The sequence below is a fragment of the Schistocerca gregaria genome, chromosome 11 (genome assembly GCF_023897955.1).
Source record: "Schistocerca gregaria isolate iqSchGreg1 chromosome 11, iqSchGreg1.2, whole genome shotgun sequence".
NCBI lineage: Eukaryota > Metazoa > Arthropoda > Insecta > Orthoptera > Acrididae > Schistocerca > Schistocerca gregaria.
The window spans coordinates 149,129,667-149,146,056 of NC_064930.1; the positions used below are offsets into that span (position 1 = coordinate 149,129,667).

The window sequence follows — 16,390 nt, forward strand, 5'->3', positions numbered from 1 at the left end:
TGTATTCAAACATTATGAAGTACCTCGAAGAAAACAATTTATTAACACATAGCACGGAATCAGAAAATATCGTTCTTGTTAAACACAACTAACTCTTTATACTCATGAAGTAATGAATGCTAGCGAGAGGGGATGTCAAATTGAATCCATATTTTTATTTTTCCAGAAGGCTTTCGACACCGTTTCTCACAAGCGTCGGAAAGTCCACGGTTGCGGAATTTATTTGTAGTCGGAAACACGAGCGTCACCACGAAGAGATTCGAAAAGTTGGATCATAAAAAATTTACCGTGATGTATGTGTAAATACAGCACACATTTTACCGGGAACAATAATTTCGCCAAGTTAACTTGCCGATTCTGGAGTTTCGTCATATATGTCATACGAAACTAATTATTTGTATTTGGCGGATCTCATTCACAAAAGAACGCTGTTAACGGTTTCTAAAGTTCTAATACAAAATCTGCTATTTATTGAATTTTTAACTCTACAAAACTGAAATTTTACTTGGTAAATTTCTTACATAACATGGTTACTCGTCCTGTGAAGCTTCCAGAATTTTTGGTGAGGAAGGCGGTTGCTGGTTGCGCACTTTTCTGTCGGAGACTTTTAAAGACGATCAAATTTATCTTTATAATGCTCCAACAGTAGCATTTTTCAGCTGATTATTATGTAGTTCATTTTATAAAGATAAAATTCCAACTAGATGAACTTTGGCGGAGTCATCTATATTAAGCAACGAATTTTATCATTTGTAGACATCATGAACAACACTCTAGTTAGGGAGACTTTATACGCCGTATCTAAACATAGGAAAATATTCTGTAATTTCTTTCAGATGAACACGTCCATTGTCGCGTAAATATTTATCTAATTACTAACAGTAAACCCGGCGTTGCCCGGATATTTATTCATCCCAGTTTTATGTCAGTTCATCCCCTCTTGCCTCATCCCTCGTCTCTCTGTCCACCTCCTCCTTCCGCCCATCCGTCTCTCTTTCCATCTCCTCTATCTGCCCCCCTCTCTAACAACACTTCCTCCTCCTCTCTTTCTCCATTCATTTTCCGGTCTGTGTCCACCTCCTCCTCCACTTTTTGCAATAATACATCAAGTTCACAATAACACCCCTAATTTATGTATTTATCACAGTCATTCACCACTTCCCCCTTTCTCTGTTTACCTGCTGCTCCCTCTCTCTTTCAATCTGCTTCTCTCACTTCCCCGGATGCACCTCCTCCCGCCCCCACCACGTTCTCCTCACTCCGTATATCGCCTCCGTCCCGCCATCTCCTCATTCCCCGTTTAAGAAAAAATACGTACATCTGCCAACTTTCATGCTGATTGACGATGTTGAATTTATTTAAAGGTAGCCCAACCGTCCGCCATCCAGCATACGTTGGTTTGTATAAATGCCTTCAGCACGAAAACATACATAGATGAGCCAATTCCCAAGCTGATCAGTCAAACGGTGTGGAATTCTGTTGTAAGGCACCCTCCGCCGTACACAATATGAAATCTGACGTAATCGGTGAGGTTACCCTTGTTTTGAAGATCAAATGCGAAAAATTTCGTCAAAATCGGAGCAAGACTGGATTTTCCGGAAGTAAAGTACATTCGACCACGCACGGAAAGAATTTTTATGAAGACGTTGACCTTCCTCTCGGTTTGGGAAATAGAGATTCATTTTTATACAGCCCGCTGGCTGTATGCCCACTTAGCTGCGAAACATAAATAATAGATTCGAACAACAGAAATCGAGTAATGTTTTCTGCGGTAAAAGGGACAACATAGCTATTAAACAATAGCAACGACATTACGAGAGCAGTAACTTTCAGTGTTACGTAAAATGACGTTATAGCTTGTAAATTATCACGACACAAAGTGAGGATGATAAGCGGTGTGGGAGTTCTTTCCGTTTGCGTTTGAAACTCTCGGAGAACTGCTGTGTGGTGAGGAGGCTGGGAGAGGACAGCGAGGGGAGCCGGGCCTCTGGCGGGTTTAGCGCAGGCTCCCTCCGCCTCTAGAGGTGAAGGCAGCGGCGAGCGGCGCTGAGCCTGGAGGGCAACTCACCGCTCGGTGCAGGAGGCGGCGGCCTCCGGCTGCTGGCTGCAGTTGAGCGGGCACCGCAGCTCGATCAGCTCGCCAGACTTCTCCCGCAGCTGGCCCTGGTTCTCCGTGTAGTACTGCACCAGCTCCGACAGCGTCGCGAACTTCTCGCCGCCGTACAGGTCGTAGAAGTCGCCCGTGTTCTGGATCTTGATGTGCGTCACCTCGCCGTTCCTCCTGCCCCGGGCACACAAGCAGGCAGCCACGTCACTCCACTGTGCGTGTCAACTTACATACAGGCAGGGTGCACTCTCAGCGGCGGGCCGCACCAGCTTCCCGCTCCACCTCAACACTCAACAACCGGAAAACTTAACTCCCGATGCTCTTCGACAAAAGGCAGTTCGAAAACTGCAGGCATGCTTATACACATTACATTTAAAAAAAAGCAGATATCGTGAAGGAATTACTCGAATAGGACGGAAATCTGTAGATATCAGGTAGATCTGCAGACAAACATTTCAAATGTCTTACGACCCGTGGCTCTACCCTTCATTCGATCCCTGCGAAACCCTACATTTCAGCAGGATAATGCACGACCGCACGTTGCAGGTCCTGTACGGGTCTTTGTGGATACAGAAAATGTTCGACTGCTGCCCTGGCCACGACATTCTCCAGATCTCTCACCAATCGTCTGGTCAACGGTGGCCGAGCAACTGGCTCGTCACAATACGCCAGTCACTACTCTCAATGAACTGTGGTATCGTGTTGAAGCTGCATGGGCAGCTGTACCTGTACACGCCATCCGAGCTGTGTTTGACTCAATGCCCAGGCGTATCGAGGTGGTTGTTCTGGGTACTGATTTCTCAGAATCTATGCTCCCAAATTGCGTGAAAATGTAATCACTAGTCAGTTCTAGTCTAATATATCTGTCCATTGAATATGCGTTTATCATCTGCATTTCTTCTTCGTGTAGCAATTTTAATGGCCAGTACTGTAATGTAATCGCATCTACCGATTTCCGTCCCATGCGGATAACTCCTCCGCAATGCGTCTTTTGCTTCTGTTAGAGTGCATTCTAGGACTTTGGTCGTGGCCCACGCGCTGCTGCCTACGTACGAGTGCTGAGCTGGTACGCGCGCCTCTGGAGCGGATCCTGGCGCGGCCGGCTCGCCACGGCAGTTACAGTGGCAGTCAGTCAGTCAGTGGGTTAGAAGAGTTACCTGACGGAGAGCGTGAGGTCCCCCGGGTTGCTGCGGCTCGGCCTGGCCAGGAAGCTGCCGTCGAAGCCTCGCTCCATCAGCAGCAGCTCCGCCTCGATGCCCGAGATGTTGGGGTGGAACCACCTGCAACAGCGCGCACACACAGTCCCACCTGACGTCTGATGTCGAACGGGCAAAGTTAGAAAAAAAGAAGAAGAGACAAAACGTTAGTTTAATACTAGGAAACTGAAAGAAGAAAATGTAAATAGAGTATGGCAAAGAAAACGTGAAAAAGAAGCTGAAGCGTATATTAAAAAAGGAAAAATATAGTGGGAAAGAAGGGGAATCAGATCGAAGGAACAGAGAAATCGAAAAAAATATAGTAATAAAAAAATAAATAAAAACAAGTCCAAACTATTTATCGTCCATGTATCACTTCCATACATGGCTACACTAGATTTAAGTGTCAGGAAGACGTTCCTGAAAGTAAAGTATTTGTATGGAGTGTAGCCATGTACGGAAGTGAAGCATGGCCGATAAATAGTTTGGATAAGAAGAGAATAGAAGCTTTCGAAATGTGGTGCTACAGAAGGATGCTGAAGAGTAGCTGGGTAGATCACGTAACTAATGAGGAGGTATTGAATAGAATTGGGGAAAAGAGAACTTTGTGGCACAACTTGAGTAGAAGAAGGGATCGGTTGGTAGGACATGTTCTGAGGCACCAAGGGTTCACCAATTTAGTACTGGAGGGCAGCGTGGAGGGTAAAAATCGTGGAGGGAGACCAAGAGATGAATACACTAAGCAGATTCAGAAGGATGTAGGTTGCAGTAGGTACTGGGAGATGAAGCAGCTTGCACAGGATAGAGTAGCATGGAGAACTGCATCAAACCAGTCTGAGGACTGAAGACCACAACAACAACAAAGAAGTCTAAGAAAAATCATTGAAATTGCAACGAAAATCAGAAACTGAACATATCTAAAATACGACAAGAATAGAAAACAGTCACGTCCGAAAAAACAAAACAGTCAACAAATGTTTCCAGTCTATAATACAACATACAGCTCAGTTGGTAGAGCACTTGCCCGCGAAAGGCAAAGGTCCCGAGTTCGAGTCTTGGTCCGGCACACAGTTTGAATCTGCCAGGAAGTTTCAATCAACATATGATGGGCGACCGAATGGCGTGTTGTGTGCACTACGTCCGAATAGTGGACAGAACTGGAAAGAAAATCAGCGTTGGCCGTATTTCGTTGCTTTATTGTCAGCAAAATCGATTTCCGGTCACTTAGTGACCATTCTCAGTGCTGTAACGTACAATTAAAATTGGTAGGCACTGGTATCAAGCTATCAAATGGCTCTGAGCACTATGGGACTCAACTGCTGTGGTCATTAGTCCCCTAGAACTTAGAACTACTTAAACCTAACTAACCTAAGGACATCACACACATCCATGCCCGAGGCAGGATTCGAACCTGCGACCGGAGCAGTTATCAAGCTATAACCACAAGCTCAGAGGTTAGAGCGATCGCTCTAAGCTCTGAGCTTGTGGTTATAGCTTCATACCAGTGCCTACCAATTTTAATTGTACGTTACAGCTCTCAGGATGGTCACTAAGTGACCGAAAATCGATTTTGCTGACAATAAAACAACGAAATATGAGCAATGCTGATTTTCCTCCCAATTCTATCAACAAATGAAATGAATCGACGAACAACATTACTGGCAAACACAAAAAACACACCCAAGTGAAAACATTTAGAAAAACAAAAACAATGTAAAACGCAGTAATAATGAGAAAGCTCGGAAATTTGAAAAATAACAATAAAATGGAAAAACTACTCATAATGTTGTAAACTGTCGACTGGCGTAAAAAGAATACAAAACAATGAATAAAACGATAGTGAAATAGAAAAAACCGAAAAAAGCGATAAAAACTGGGGAAAAGTGACATGAAAATTGAAACGAAATAAGGAAATTTTTCAAGGAGTTATAATAAAATGGAAAAAAGAACGGGATAAAAACGAGAAACTGAGAAAACATGCCAGGAGCTAAATAAACGATTCGAACCAGCAAAAAAGCGCTACTCGTTTTCTGATGAAGTCGTTTATTTGCTTTTGAATTTATGCGGCCCTCTGAACACCACGCAGTGCCGACACCGATTGCCTAGTGAAGCGCCCTCCGTCTGGGCCGGCCCTCGGATGGGTGACCGTGCAGTCCGCCGCCCTCGTGAGGCCAGCTGGGGAGCTACTCGGGGGCAAGTACCGGCCTCGGCCAGCAGAGCGCTCTGCTGACCACATTCCCCTCCGTATCCTCACCCAGCGGCGCCGATCAGTAAGGATGACACGGCGGTCGGTCGTCACCGTCGGGCCTACCGACGCCTGTTCGGACGCGGTTTACAGTTCCAGAGAGAATTAATAATCATGAACAGGGAGTGTTTTTTTCCGAGATCGATCTTGAATGTGCTTAAACCAAAAGAAAACTTCAACCAAGTCCTCAGTCTTCTTAACTGTTATGTCTATACAGGGTGTTACAAAAAGGTACGGCGAAACTTTCAGGAAACATTCCTCTCACACAAAGAAAGAAAATATGTTATGTGGACATGTGTCCGGAAACGCTTGCTTTCCACGTTAGAGCTCATTTTATTACTTCTCTTCAAATCACATTAATCACGGAATGGAAACACACAGCAACAGAACGTACCAGCGTGACTTCAAACACTTTGTTACAGGAAATGTTCAAAATGTCCTCCGTTAGAGACGATACGTGCATCCACCCTCCGTCGCACGGAATCCCTGATGCGCTGATGCAGTCCTGGAGAATGGCGTATTGTACCACAGCCGTCCACAATACGAGCACGAAGAGTCTACATTTGGTACCGGCGTTGCGTAGATCAGAGCTTTCAAATTCCCCCATAGATGAAAGTCAAGAGGTTTGAGGTCAGGAGAGCGTGGAGGCCACGGAATTGGTCCGCCTCTACCGATCCGTCGGTCACCGAATCTGTTGTCGAGAAGCGTACGAACACTTCGAGTGAAATGTGCAGGAGCTCCATCGTGCACGAACCACATGTTGTGTCGTACTTGTAAAGGCACATGTTCTAGCTGCACAGGTAGAGTATCCCGTATGAAGTCATGGCGGTGAATCGAGGAAGTACAGTACATACTGACGAAACTAAAATGAGCTCTAACATGGACATTAAGCGTTTCCAGACACATGTCCACGTAACATCTTTTCCTTATTTCTGTGTGGGGAATGTTTCCTGAAAGTTTGGCCGTACCTTTTTGTAACACCCTGTATATCCTTACGGCGAACTGTATCTTCATATTTCACCTTATGCTTGTTGCTCGCCCTTACGTCATTACTTTGGAACGGTCCTCAGTTGTCCATTCAGAAATTCATCGGCAAAAAGCCTAACAAAACCCGGCCAGCACGCAGATTTATACGGGGCGTTTGTTTTAGTGTGAGACAACTAAGTATCTTCAACACGGCGCATCGCCCAAAAAAAATGTTCTAGCTGTTAGGTTAACCTCAGTCTGTGCTAGAAGTGGCCAAGTGGCCACATCCTAAGCTCCCCCTCCCCTCCCCCCCATCCTACGCGACGCGATCACCTTTGTATTTCCAAATGGGAACAATTTATTGTATATTCTGATTCTACGAAGGAAAAAAGCTGTACGGTTTACTCAATTTTTTCCCACCGGTGGTAAATCGCGCTGTAATCGACAAATATGAAGCCCGTCTCGTTTTATGAAGCCCCGTATTTGATTCTACATTTCATTTACGGTGTAAATTTAAACTTTTGTGTTCTAACGTTTGGTATTTGCGGTCGAAATTTACTTTATCTTTGCAAATTACAATATGGATCGCTGTTTCAGTGTCTGGTTAGAAAGTACGCTCTTGGTGATCCAGGAACAACGAAGTGGAGGTAATAGTTCCCTCCTCCCATCGGGATGCTTGGTTTCTCTGCTCGCGTCTCGCCATTTCGGTGAGTGTGGAGGGCAGGTTTACCCGTGGCTACTTCGTCACGCACACTTTACCTAACTACAATAGTTGTGGCTTTTGTTCCGCTGGTAGTCGGGTAGAGGCCAGCGTTCAAAAACTCTCCGCAGTGCCGTATGCCGCAGTGAACATACCGAAATGAAACTCAGTCGAATACAAGTTCATAATTTATTGAATATTTATTTTACTTACAAATTTTCACATTAAATGTTGAAAGTGTCGTCGCCCCCCCCCCCTCCCGTTCAATTCGTCTAATCATGTTTACAAACAGAAGCTGTAACATTTCTTCTGTAACAGAAGCAATGAAAGTGGATATTGCAGTTTTGAATTCATCGATGGATTTTGGACGCTTTTTATAGACAGTTGCTTTCGCTGCACCCCAGGAGAAAAAGTCAGCTGGTGTTAGGTGAGTCGACCGTGGATGCCAAAGTCGTTGTGAAATTATGCGATCACCAAAAACATCAGCGAGCAGAGACATTGAAGCGCGAGCTGTATGCGCGGTTGCACCATCTTGCTGAAAATAACCGTTCAGTATTTCACGTAACACAATTTCTTCTAGGAATGTGCACAGAATATCACTGCAGTATCGTTGTGCGTTTATTGTTTCGTTGAAAAATATGGGACCCAGAATCCGACGTCTAGAATTGCAATTCAAACTCCTACTTTCACAGCATGAAGTGGTTCCTCGTGAATACACGATGGATTTGCAGTACTCCACATACGAGAATTTTGCGAGTTCATGTACCTGCATAAATGAAACCGCGCCTCATCAGTGAAAAACGTTTCATTAAGAATATCCCTTCCGTATTGTTGAATGAAATTTTTGGAACATTGACAATAATGCAGTCTCTCGGCACGATCAGTATTTTGCAGTTCTTTCACGACTGCCACTTTTCCTCACAGCTGTGAGAGTCGCCCCGACACTAACATCGATGTCCTGGGCGAGTTTTCTTGCTGACTTGTTCGGACTCGTGGACATTTTATCGCAAATACCGAGCAGTTTGTCCTCGGACAAAACCCTAGGACGACCACTTCTCGGTGCATCTGTCACTGAACCCGTACTTCGAGATCTCTTGATCAAATCTCGCACAGTATCGCGATGTGGGCGTGTTGTCTCCGGGAAAACCGAATTAAATGTTTGACGAACTGAAACTGTGTATTTACCGCCAGTTTTGAACACTTGTTCGACTAAAAACACACGTTCTTCAATGGTCAGCATTTTAACAGTGACAAAAACGAAACGAACGAACAAAGGAACTAAAACATACACGTGGACACGTAGCGACCCACACCGACGATGCTGCTGGCGCTGGCCGAGGGGAACGAAACATTCCTACTCTGTAGGAGTGAACACTGATTCCGGAAACAACGATCGTGAGAGACCCAAGTCCCTTTATTTCTTCGTGAGACGCAGAAAATGTTAGATACAGTCTCCCAGGTAGATGCCATTTTCCTTGACTTCCAGAAGGCGTTCGATACAGTTCCGCACAGTGGCCTGATAAACAAAGTAAGAGCCCAACGAATATCAGACGAGCTGTGTCGCTAGATTGAAGAGTTTTTAGCAAACAGAACACAGCATGTTGTTCCCAATGGAGAGACGTCTACAGACGTTAGAGTAACCTCTGGCGTGCCACAGGGCAGTATATATAACCTAGTAGGTAGTATCGGAAGTTCCGTGCGGCTTTTCGCGGATGATGCTGTAGTATCCAGAGAAGTTGGAGCATTAGGAAATTGTGGCGAAATGCAGGAAGATCTGCAGCGGATAGGCACTCGGTGCAAGGAGTGCCAACTGACCCTTAGCACAGACAAATGTAATGTACTGCGAATACATAGAAAGAAGGATCCTTTATTGCATCGAATACATTGCTTCGCCCTACATATACCTCCCGAGGAGATCACGAATGTACAATTAGAGAGTATCGAGCGCGCACGGAGGCTTTCCGGCTGTCGCTGTTGCCGCGAACCGTACGCGACTGGAACAGAAAAGGGAGGTAATGACAGTGGCGCGAGCAGTGTGTAAACTTTTAGATGGCAGACCTCTCCCATAGTCCTGAATCGGTAGGGCTCGGTAAACGTCGGGAGGCTTCGGCAGGCACGCAGTTTCGACTGCTGCCAACATTGCGTAGCTGACTGTTGTACAAGGCAGCCATTGTCGTCTGCTTCGTTATTGTTTTGCGCTGTACTGTTCTGCGTGTTTTTATTGTGCAGCTGTGGTGAACTTCATCAAAATGAGTGGAGAGGCAGCTGCTGGCCCATGTCAGGAGTCGCCAACAACCCCTACCGCTAGCCCTACGGTTAGAAGGAAACCAGTATCACGTAGCGATGCTCGCAAAATTATATCGCGCCTCATTGAATGCTGGAAAAGGGAAAGGGAGCAGAAAGAATTGCTTCACCCGATTTACAAATCTTCAGTGAGAGCTGCTACATACACAGGACAAAGCGTGCGTAGCATTCGAACATTCAAACAGTTTTCCAAGAATCATCCTGGTGTATGACCAGACACGACTGCCAAGTAAAGGTGAGTTTTCATTTCAAATCTTTTGTTCGCGATCACTTTGAAGGAGCCCCCTATTTCGTCCGAATTACCTTATATTTCATTTTTCCATGCTACCGTGTATTGCTTTGTATGCAAACACTACTGGTTACTGTATTATTTCGAAACACATTCATATTACAGTACATTTCCAAATTAAAGAGAAATACATGCAGTGCAGAAGGCATTTTCTTATAAATCTTTCTCTCTCTGTTAACTTAGGAAAGGAAGTGGAGATATCGAAATGGCTCTGAGCACTATGGGACTTAACATCTGAGGTCATCAGTCCCCTAGAACTTAGAACTACTTAAACCTAACTAACCTAAGGACATCACACAACACCCAGTCGTCACGAGGCAGAGAAAGTCCCTGACCCCGCCGGGAATCGAACCCGGGGACCCGAGCGCGGGAAGCGAGAACGCTACCGCACGACCACGAGCCGCGGACGGAGATATCGAAGCAATGATGGATGACTTGGACCAGCGCGTCGTTCACGACACGGCGGCGAAATTTTATGCAGTGCGGAAGATTGTGCGAACACTGCTTCCAGTTTTGTACGAAGAAATAGGCTGGCTGGAAGTGGAGCATTGAGTCGCTGAGGAAAGTACTTTCGTCTATGGGATTCATATGGCGTAAGGTGGAAAACAAGAGGAACGTGTTGTTAGGCATTGAGCACTGGCCATACTTTCAGGAAACATGTCACACACAAATAAAGAAAAGTTGTTATGTGGACATGTGCTCGGGAACGCTTAATTTCCATGTTAGAGCTCATTTTCGTTTCGTCAGTATGTACTGTAGTTCCTCGATTCACCGCCATGACTGTATACGGGATACTCTACCTGTGCTGCTAGAACATGTGCCTTTACAAGTACGACACATGTGGTTCATGCACGATGGAGCTCCTGCACATTTCTGTCCAAGTGTTCGTACGCTTCTCAACAACAGATTCGGTGACCGATGGATCGGTAGAGGCGGACCAATTCCGTGGCCTCCACGCTCTCCTGACCTCAACCCTCTCGACTTTCATTTATGGGGGCATTTGAAAGCTCTCGTCTACACAACCCTGGTACCAAATGTAGAGACTCTTCGTGCTCGTATTGTGGACGGCTGTGATACAATACGCCATTCTCCAGGGCTGCATCAGCGCATCAGGGATTCCATGCGACGGAGGGTGGATGCGTGTATCCTCGCTAACGGAGGACATTTTGAACATTTCCTGTGACAAAGTCTTTGAAGTCACTCCGGTAAGTTCTGTTTCCATTGCATGATTAATGTGATTTGAAGAGAAGTAATAGAATGAGCTCTAACGTGGAAAGTAAGCGTTTCCGGACACATGTCCACATAACATCCTTTCTTTATTTGTGTGTGAGGAATGTTTCCTGAAAGTTTGGCCGTACCTTTTTGTAACACCCTGTATATGACTATTTCAGTTTCGTTTAGGAACAACATTTACAGCTATCTTCACTTCCGAGCCTTTCATCTGCTTTCGTGTGAGCGTGACAATTTGTAGTGCCAGCGCCAGCACTGCAGCTGGTAGGTGCGCCTCCCCTCGCCGACCGCTGCTTGCTCCCTCCTCTGCTGTCTTGCAGTGAACACACTGTAAAGTGCCCTCCGCCACACACCGTTGGCTGGCTTGCGCAGTACAAGTGCAGATGCAGACGGTCTGCGGCGCTGCCGCCTCCGTTTACTCCCCCTGCTGTCCTCCCGCGCCTCCCGCCACCCCCGCCCTCGCTTTCACGCAGGACACGGCGCGCGGCCCATCACATCACATCACATCACATCACATCACATGACATCAGTGCAGCGCCGGATGGGCCCCGACAACACCGGCCCGGACACTCTCGCAGACAACGCGCCGCCGCTATTCCCAGCCTCACCGCCCGTCGCCAGTGCTCTCTCGCGGCCTCAGGCCGTCGCCACACGGACCGCGCTGTCTAACGTTGAGCGAGGAGCGAGCCGAGTTTCTGACGTCACAGCGTGCAACAGCACGTTCGGGAGTCTTTCCGAACGCGCAGAGCAATATCTCGCATGTCAGATGTTCTGAGCGTTGACCAATGAGATGGCAAAACGGCGCCTTACGTCACACGCACGCCGTCTCCCTTCAGTACAGAGTTGTGCGGCGCCATATTGCCATTCATTTCGAGCCTATACGTATGTATGCCGTTTCTGACCACCAGCAAATTGAGAATCACTGGAAAACACGTTGTTGTGTGATTCGTTCCAATAAATTAATCAGAAACATCACCTTTTTGAAGCCAAAGAATTATTGTAAATTGCGTATTATGGGAGTAGCCTGTATGAAGCCAGCGACACACTGAAGATCCAACCAAAACGCATTGTTCTTGCTACAATTTCTTATAATTAAATTTCAATTAATAACATAATTACCTACGATTAACGTTTTTACCAATGGCTAAGGTATTATGTTCAAGTGCAGGGGTATCGCTGGTTTAGAGTAGTCAGCAGCGCCTCTGTCCTACAATGAGTTTTTGATGGGGCGGTTGTTCGAGTCGTAACACTTCCAAATTTCTTTCCCTAACATTCGCGTTAGGTTCCGATACTTTATTATTAGATTAATTTAAGTATATTCTACAGTATTTGATGTTATGTAAACATAAGTTCTTTTTTGAGGGGTGACTTTGTCCGATCGGCTTAGTCTATAGGACAGCTTCCGCTACTTATATAATGATATTTTGCTCTTTTTACGCTTCGTAATTCACATGTTGCAAAGATTCTGCTACTGAGTAGGAACAGTTATCAAGTAAGACAGACCTTGGGGTTTTACTAAAATGTGGAATGACGAAATAATGCTTATCTTATGCGGAGAAGTAGAGCAAATTTGTACCACACTGTTTGTAATGGAACTATTATAAGCCTGGGTCCTTACTGATTGGACACGGTACTTTACTTTTCGTGGACAATGGAGGAAAAGTGCGTTTTACTGGAGCTAACGTGGGAATTTTACGCGCGCCCTTTGAGTGGACAGTGTGATTTACGAACTAGGAACATCCCTCGACTGCCGCTGGAGTGCGTCGCGATTGCGTACACCACGTTGCCGCCCACGTACCGTGTGCACGGGTCGCATCCCTCCTGAGCGTTCAGCAGCACGTGGAACTCGGCACGATCAACGTTCACGTTCGGCAGCACGGTCCGTGGGACGACGGCTTAACTTACGGCCGGCATCCCCTCCCCCTTCCCCTCTCCCCCTAATCCACCACCACTTGACCCGATCCACGCCCGAAATTGCTCTGTGTCGTGCTGTCCAAAGTGTTTAGGGTGTCTGATCTGGCCTTGTAACACTAACCAAAACGGCCTTGCTGTGCTGGTACTGCGAACGGCTGAAAGCGAGGGGAAACTACGGCCGTAATTTTTCCCGAGGGCATACAGCTTTACTGTACGGTTAAATGATGATGGCGTCCTCTTGGCTAAAATATTCCGGAGGTAAAATATTCCTCCAACTCGGATCTCCCGGCGGGAACTACTCAGGAGGACGTCGTTATCAGGAGAAAGAAAACTGGCGTTCTACGGATCGGAGCGTGGAATGTCAAATCCCTTAATCGGGCAGGTAGGTTAGAAAATTTAAAAAGCGAAATGGGTAGGTTAATGCTAGATATAGTGGGAATTAGTGAAGTTCGATGGCAGGAGGAACAAGACTTCTGGTCAGGTGACTACAGGGTTATAAACACAAAATCAAATAGGGGTAATGCTGGAGTAGGTTTAATAATGAATAAAAAGAATAGCACTGCGGGTAAGCTACTACAAACAGCATAGTGAACGTATTATAGTGGCCAAGATAGACACGAAGCCCACACCTACTACAGTAGTACAAGTATATATGCCAACTAGCTCTGCAGATGACAAAGAAATTGAAGAAATGCATGATGAGATAACAAAATTATTCAGGTAGTGAAGATAGATGAAAACTTAATAGTCATGGGTGACTGGAATTCGGTAGTAGGAAAAGGGAGAGAAGGAAATGTAGTAGGTGAATATGGATTGGGGGAGAGAAATGAAAGAGGAAGACGCCTGGTAGAATTTTGCACAGAGCACAGCTTAATCATAGCTAACACTTGCTTCAAGAATCATGAAAGAAGGTTGTATACATGGAAGAAGCCGGAGATACTGACAGGTCTCAGACAGATTACATAATGGTATGACAGAGATTTAGGAACCAGGTTTTAAATTGTAAGACATTTCCAGAGGCAGATGTGGACTATTGGTTATGACCTGCAGATTAAAATTGAAGGAACTGCAAAAAGGTGGGAATTTAAGGAGATGGCATCTAGATAAACTGACTAAACCAGAGGTTGTACAGAGTTTCAGGGAGAGCATAAGGGGACAATAGACAGGAATGGGGGAAGGAAGTACAGTAGAAGACGAAAGGGTAGCTCTCAGGGTGAAGTAGTGAAGGCAGCAGAGGATCGGGTAGGTAAAAAGACAAGGGCTAGTAGAAATCCTTGGGTAACAGAGGAAATATTGAATTTAACTGATCAAAGGAGAAAATATAAAAATGCAGTAAATGAAGCAGGCAAAAAGAAATACAAACGTCTCAAAAATGAGATCGACAGGAAGTGCAAAATGGCTAAGCAGGAATCGCTAGAGGACGAATGTAAGGATGTAGAGGCTTATCTCACTAGGTGGTTGGGAAAGCAGTGAGGCAGGGTTGTAGCATCTAGCCGATGTTATTCAATCTGTACGATGTTATTCAATCTGGATATTGAGCAAGCAGTAAAGGAAACAAAAGAAAATTGCGGAGTAGGTATTAAAATCCATGGAGAAAAAAATAAAAATTTTGAGGTTCGCCGATGACACTTTAATTCTATCAGGGACAGCAAAGGACTTTGAAGAGCAGCTGAACGGAATGGACAGTGTCTTGAAAGGAGGATATAAGATGGACATCAACAAAGGCAAAACAATGATATTGGAATGTAGTCAAATTAAATCGGGTGATGCTGCGGCAATTAGATTAGGAAATGAGACACTTAAAGTAGTAAACGAGTTTTGCTATTTGGGGAGCAAAATAACTGATGACGGTTGAAGTAGAGAAGATATAAAATGTAGACTGGCAATGGCAAGGAAAGCGTTTCTGAGGAAGAGAAATTTGTTAAGAGCGAGTATAGATTTAAGTGTGAGGAAGTCGTTTCTGAAAGTATTTGTATGGAGTGCAGCCATGTATGGAAGTGAAACATGGACGATAAATATTTTGGACAAGAAGAGAATAGAAGCTTTCGAAATGTGGTGCTACAGAAGAATGCTGAAGATTAGATGGGTAGATCACATAGCTAATGAGGAGGTATTGATCAGAATTGGAGAGAAGAGGAGTTTGTGGCACAACTTGACTAGAAGAAGGGATCGGTTGGTAGGACATGTTCTGAGGCATCGATGGACCACCAGTTTAGTATTGGATGGCAGTGTGGAGGGTAAAAATCGTAGAGGGAGACCAAGAGGTGAATACACTGAGCAGATTCAGAAGGTTGCAGGTTGCAGGTTGCAGTAGGTACTGGGAGATGAAGAAGCTTGCACAGGATAGGGTAGCGTGGAAAGCTGCATCAAACCAGTCTCAGGACTGAAGACCACAACAACAAACAAAAACAGTAATAAACCTAAGTGTTTTTTAATTTAGTAATTATTAAAAATATCAATTATAACTGATAAAATAAAATTAAATTTTTAAAAATTACAATGTTAACTACTCTTTGTTACCACTTGCAGGTTTTACCATGAACTCCTGGGTGCCAGAAGCAAATGCAAACAATCTTATTGTTCAGTTTTATCGTGTTGCGACAAGTCAAATATCGATTTGTATCTCGCATGAAATGGAGGGAAACTCACAGTAGACATATCGCTTTTCAAGTGAGCAGTGCTGTTGTTTCAGTCTAGTCGTGGCTACAAGAAGTTGTATCATTTCTCCAAACAGTTTTTGTTATATCTGTGGTGAATACACTATTAAAAGTCAACAGAGAAAAGTCAGTGATTTTGTGAGGAAAGTTTATGTTGCTTACTTTAAATTAAAACTTGGTGATCAAGATAAAGCATGGGCTCCGCATAAGGTATCTAGAAGATGTGAAGATCTCCGTTTGTGGTTTAAGGGTAAGAAAAACACATTTCGATTTGGAATTTCTATGATATGGCATGAAAAGAAAAACCGTACCACTGATTGCTACTTCTATTCAGTTGACGGAAAAGGATTCGATTAAAAAAAGAAGTGAAAGTTATCCTAACCTTGACTCAGCTACACGTCCAGTGACCCATAGCTCTGACGTACCTGTCCCACAGCCAGCTGGCAGTTGGTATGAATACCCGAGTGAGTTGGAGGACGAATTTACATTACCTCCTCAGGATGAAGCAAGCTCAGATTTTTCTTCAGACGAAGATAAAAAGCCTCAAATATTTTTTCAAAGTGAACTCAATGCTCCAGTAAGAGATATAGATCTTTCGAAATATGCAGCCGAACTGTTACGTTCTACATTAAAAATTAAAAGCCTTTTACCAACTGGCAGATTTTCATGGCACAGACACCGAGAAAAAGAATTTACCCACTTTTTCTCGAAAGAAAGAAATTTAGTTTTTTGCAACGATGTGGAAGGACTGGTGCATTGCTTTGATATGCAGTATGACTCAT

The 16,390-nt window shown here is 44.8% G+C and overlaps 1 protein-coding gene across 4 annotated transcripts in view; it reads right to left on the minus strand.

Moving 5' to 3' along the window:
- The window catches only part of LOC126295476 (tyrosine-protein phosphatase non-receptor type 11-like), a 308,013-nt gene that overhangs the window by 149,357 nt on the left and 142,266 nt on the right, over positions 1-16,390 (minus strand). For all 4 annotated transcript variants that reach the window (XM_049988023.1, XM_049988022.1, XM_049988024.1 and 1 more), the window contains 2 exons: positions 3,265-3,387; positions 2,069-2,281 (listed from right to left, as the gene is read on the minus strand). In XM_049988023.1, the coding sequence (XP_049843980.1) occupies positions 2,069-2,281; positions 3,265-3,387 (336 nt within the window). The remainder of the gene's footprint in view (positions 1-2,068; positions 2,282-3,264; positions 3,388-16,390) is intronic.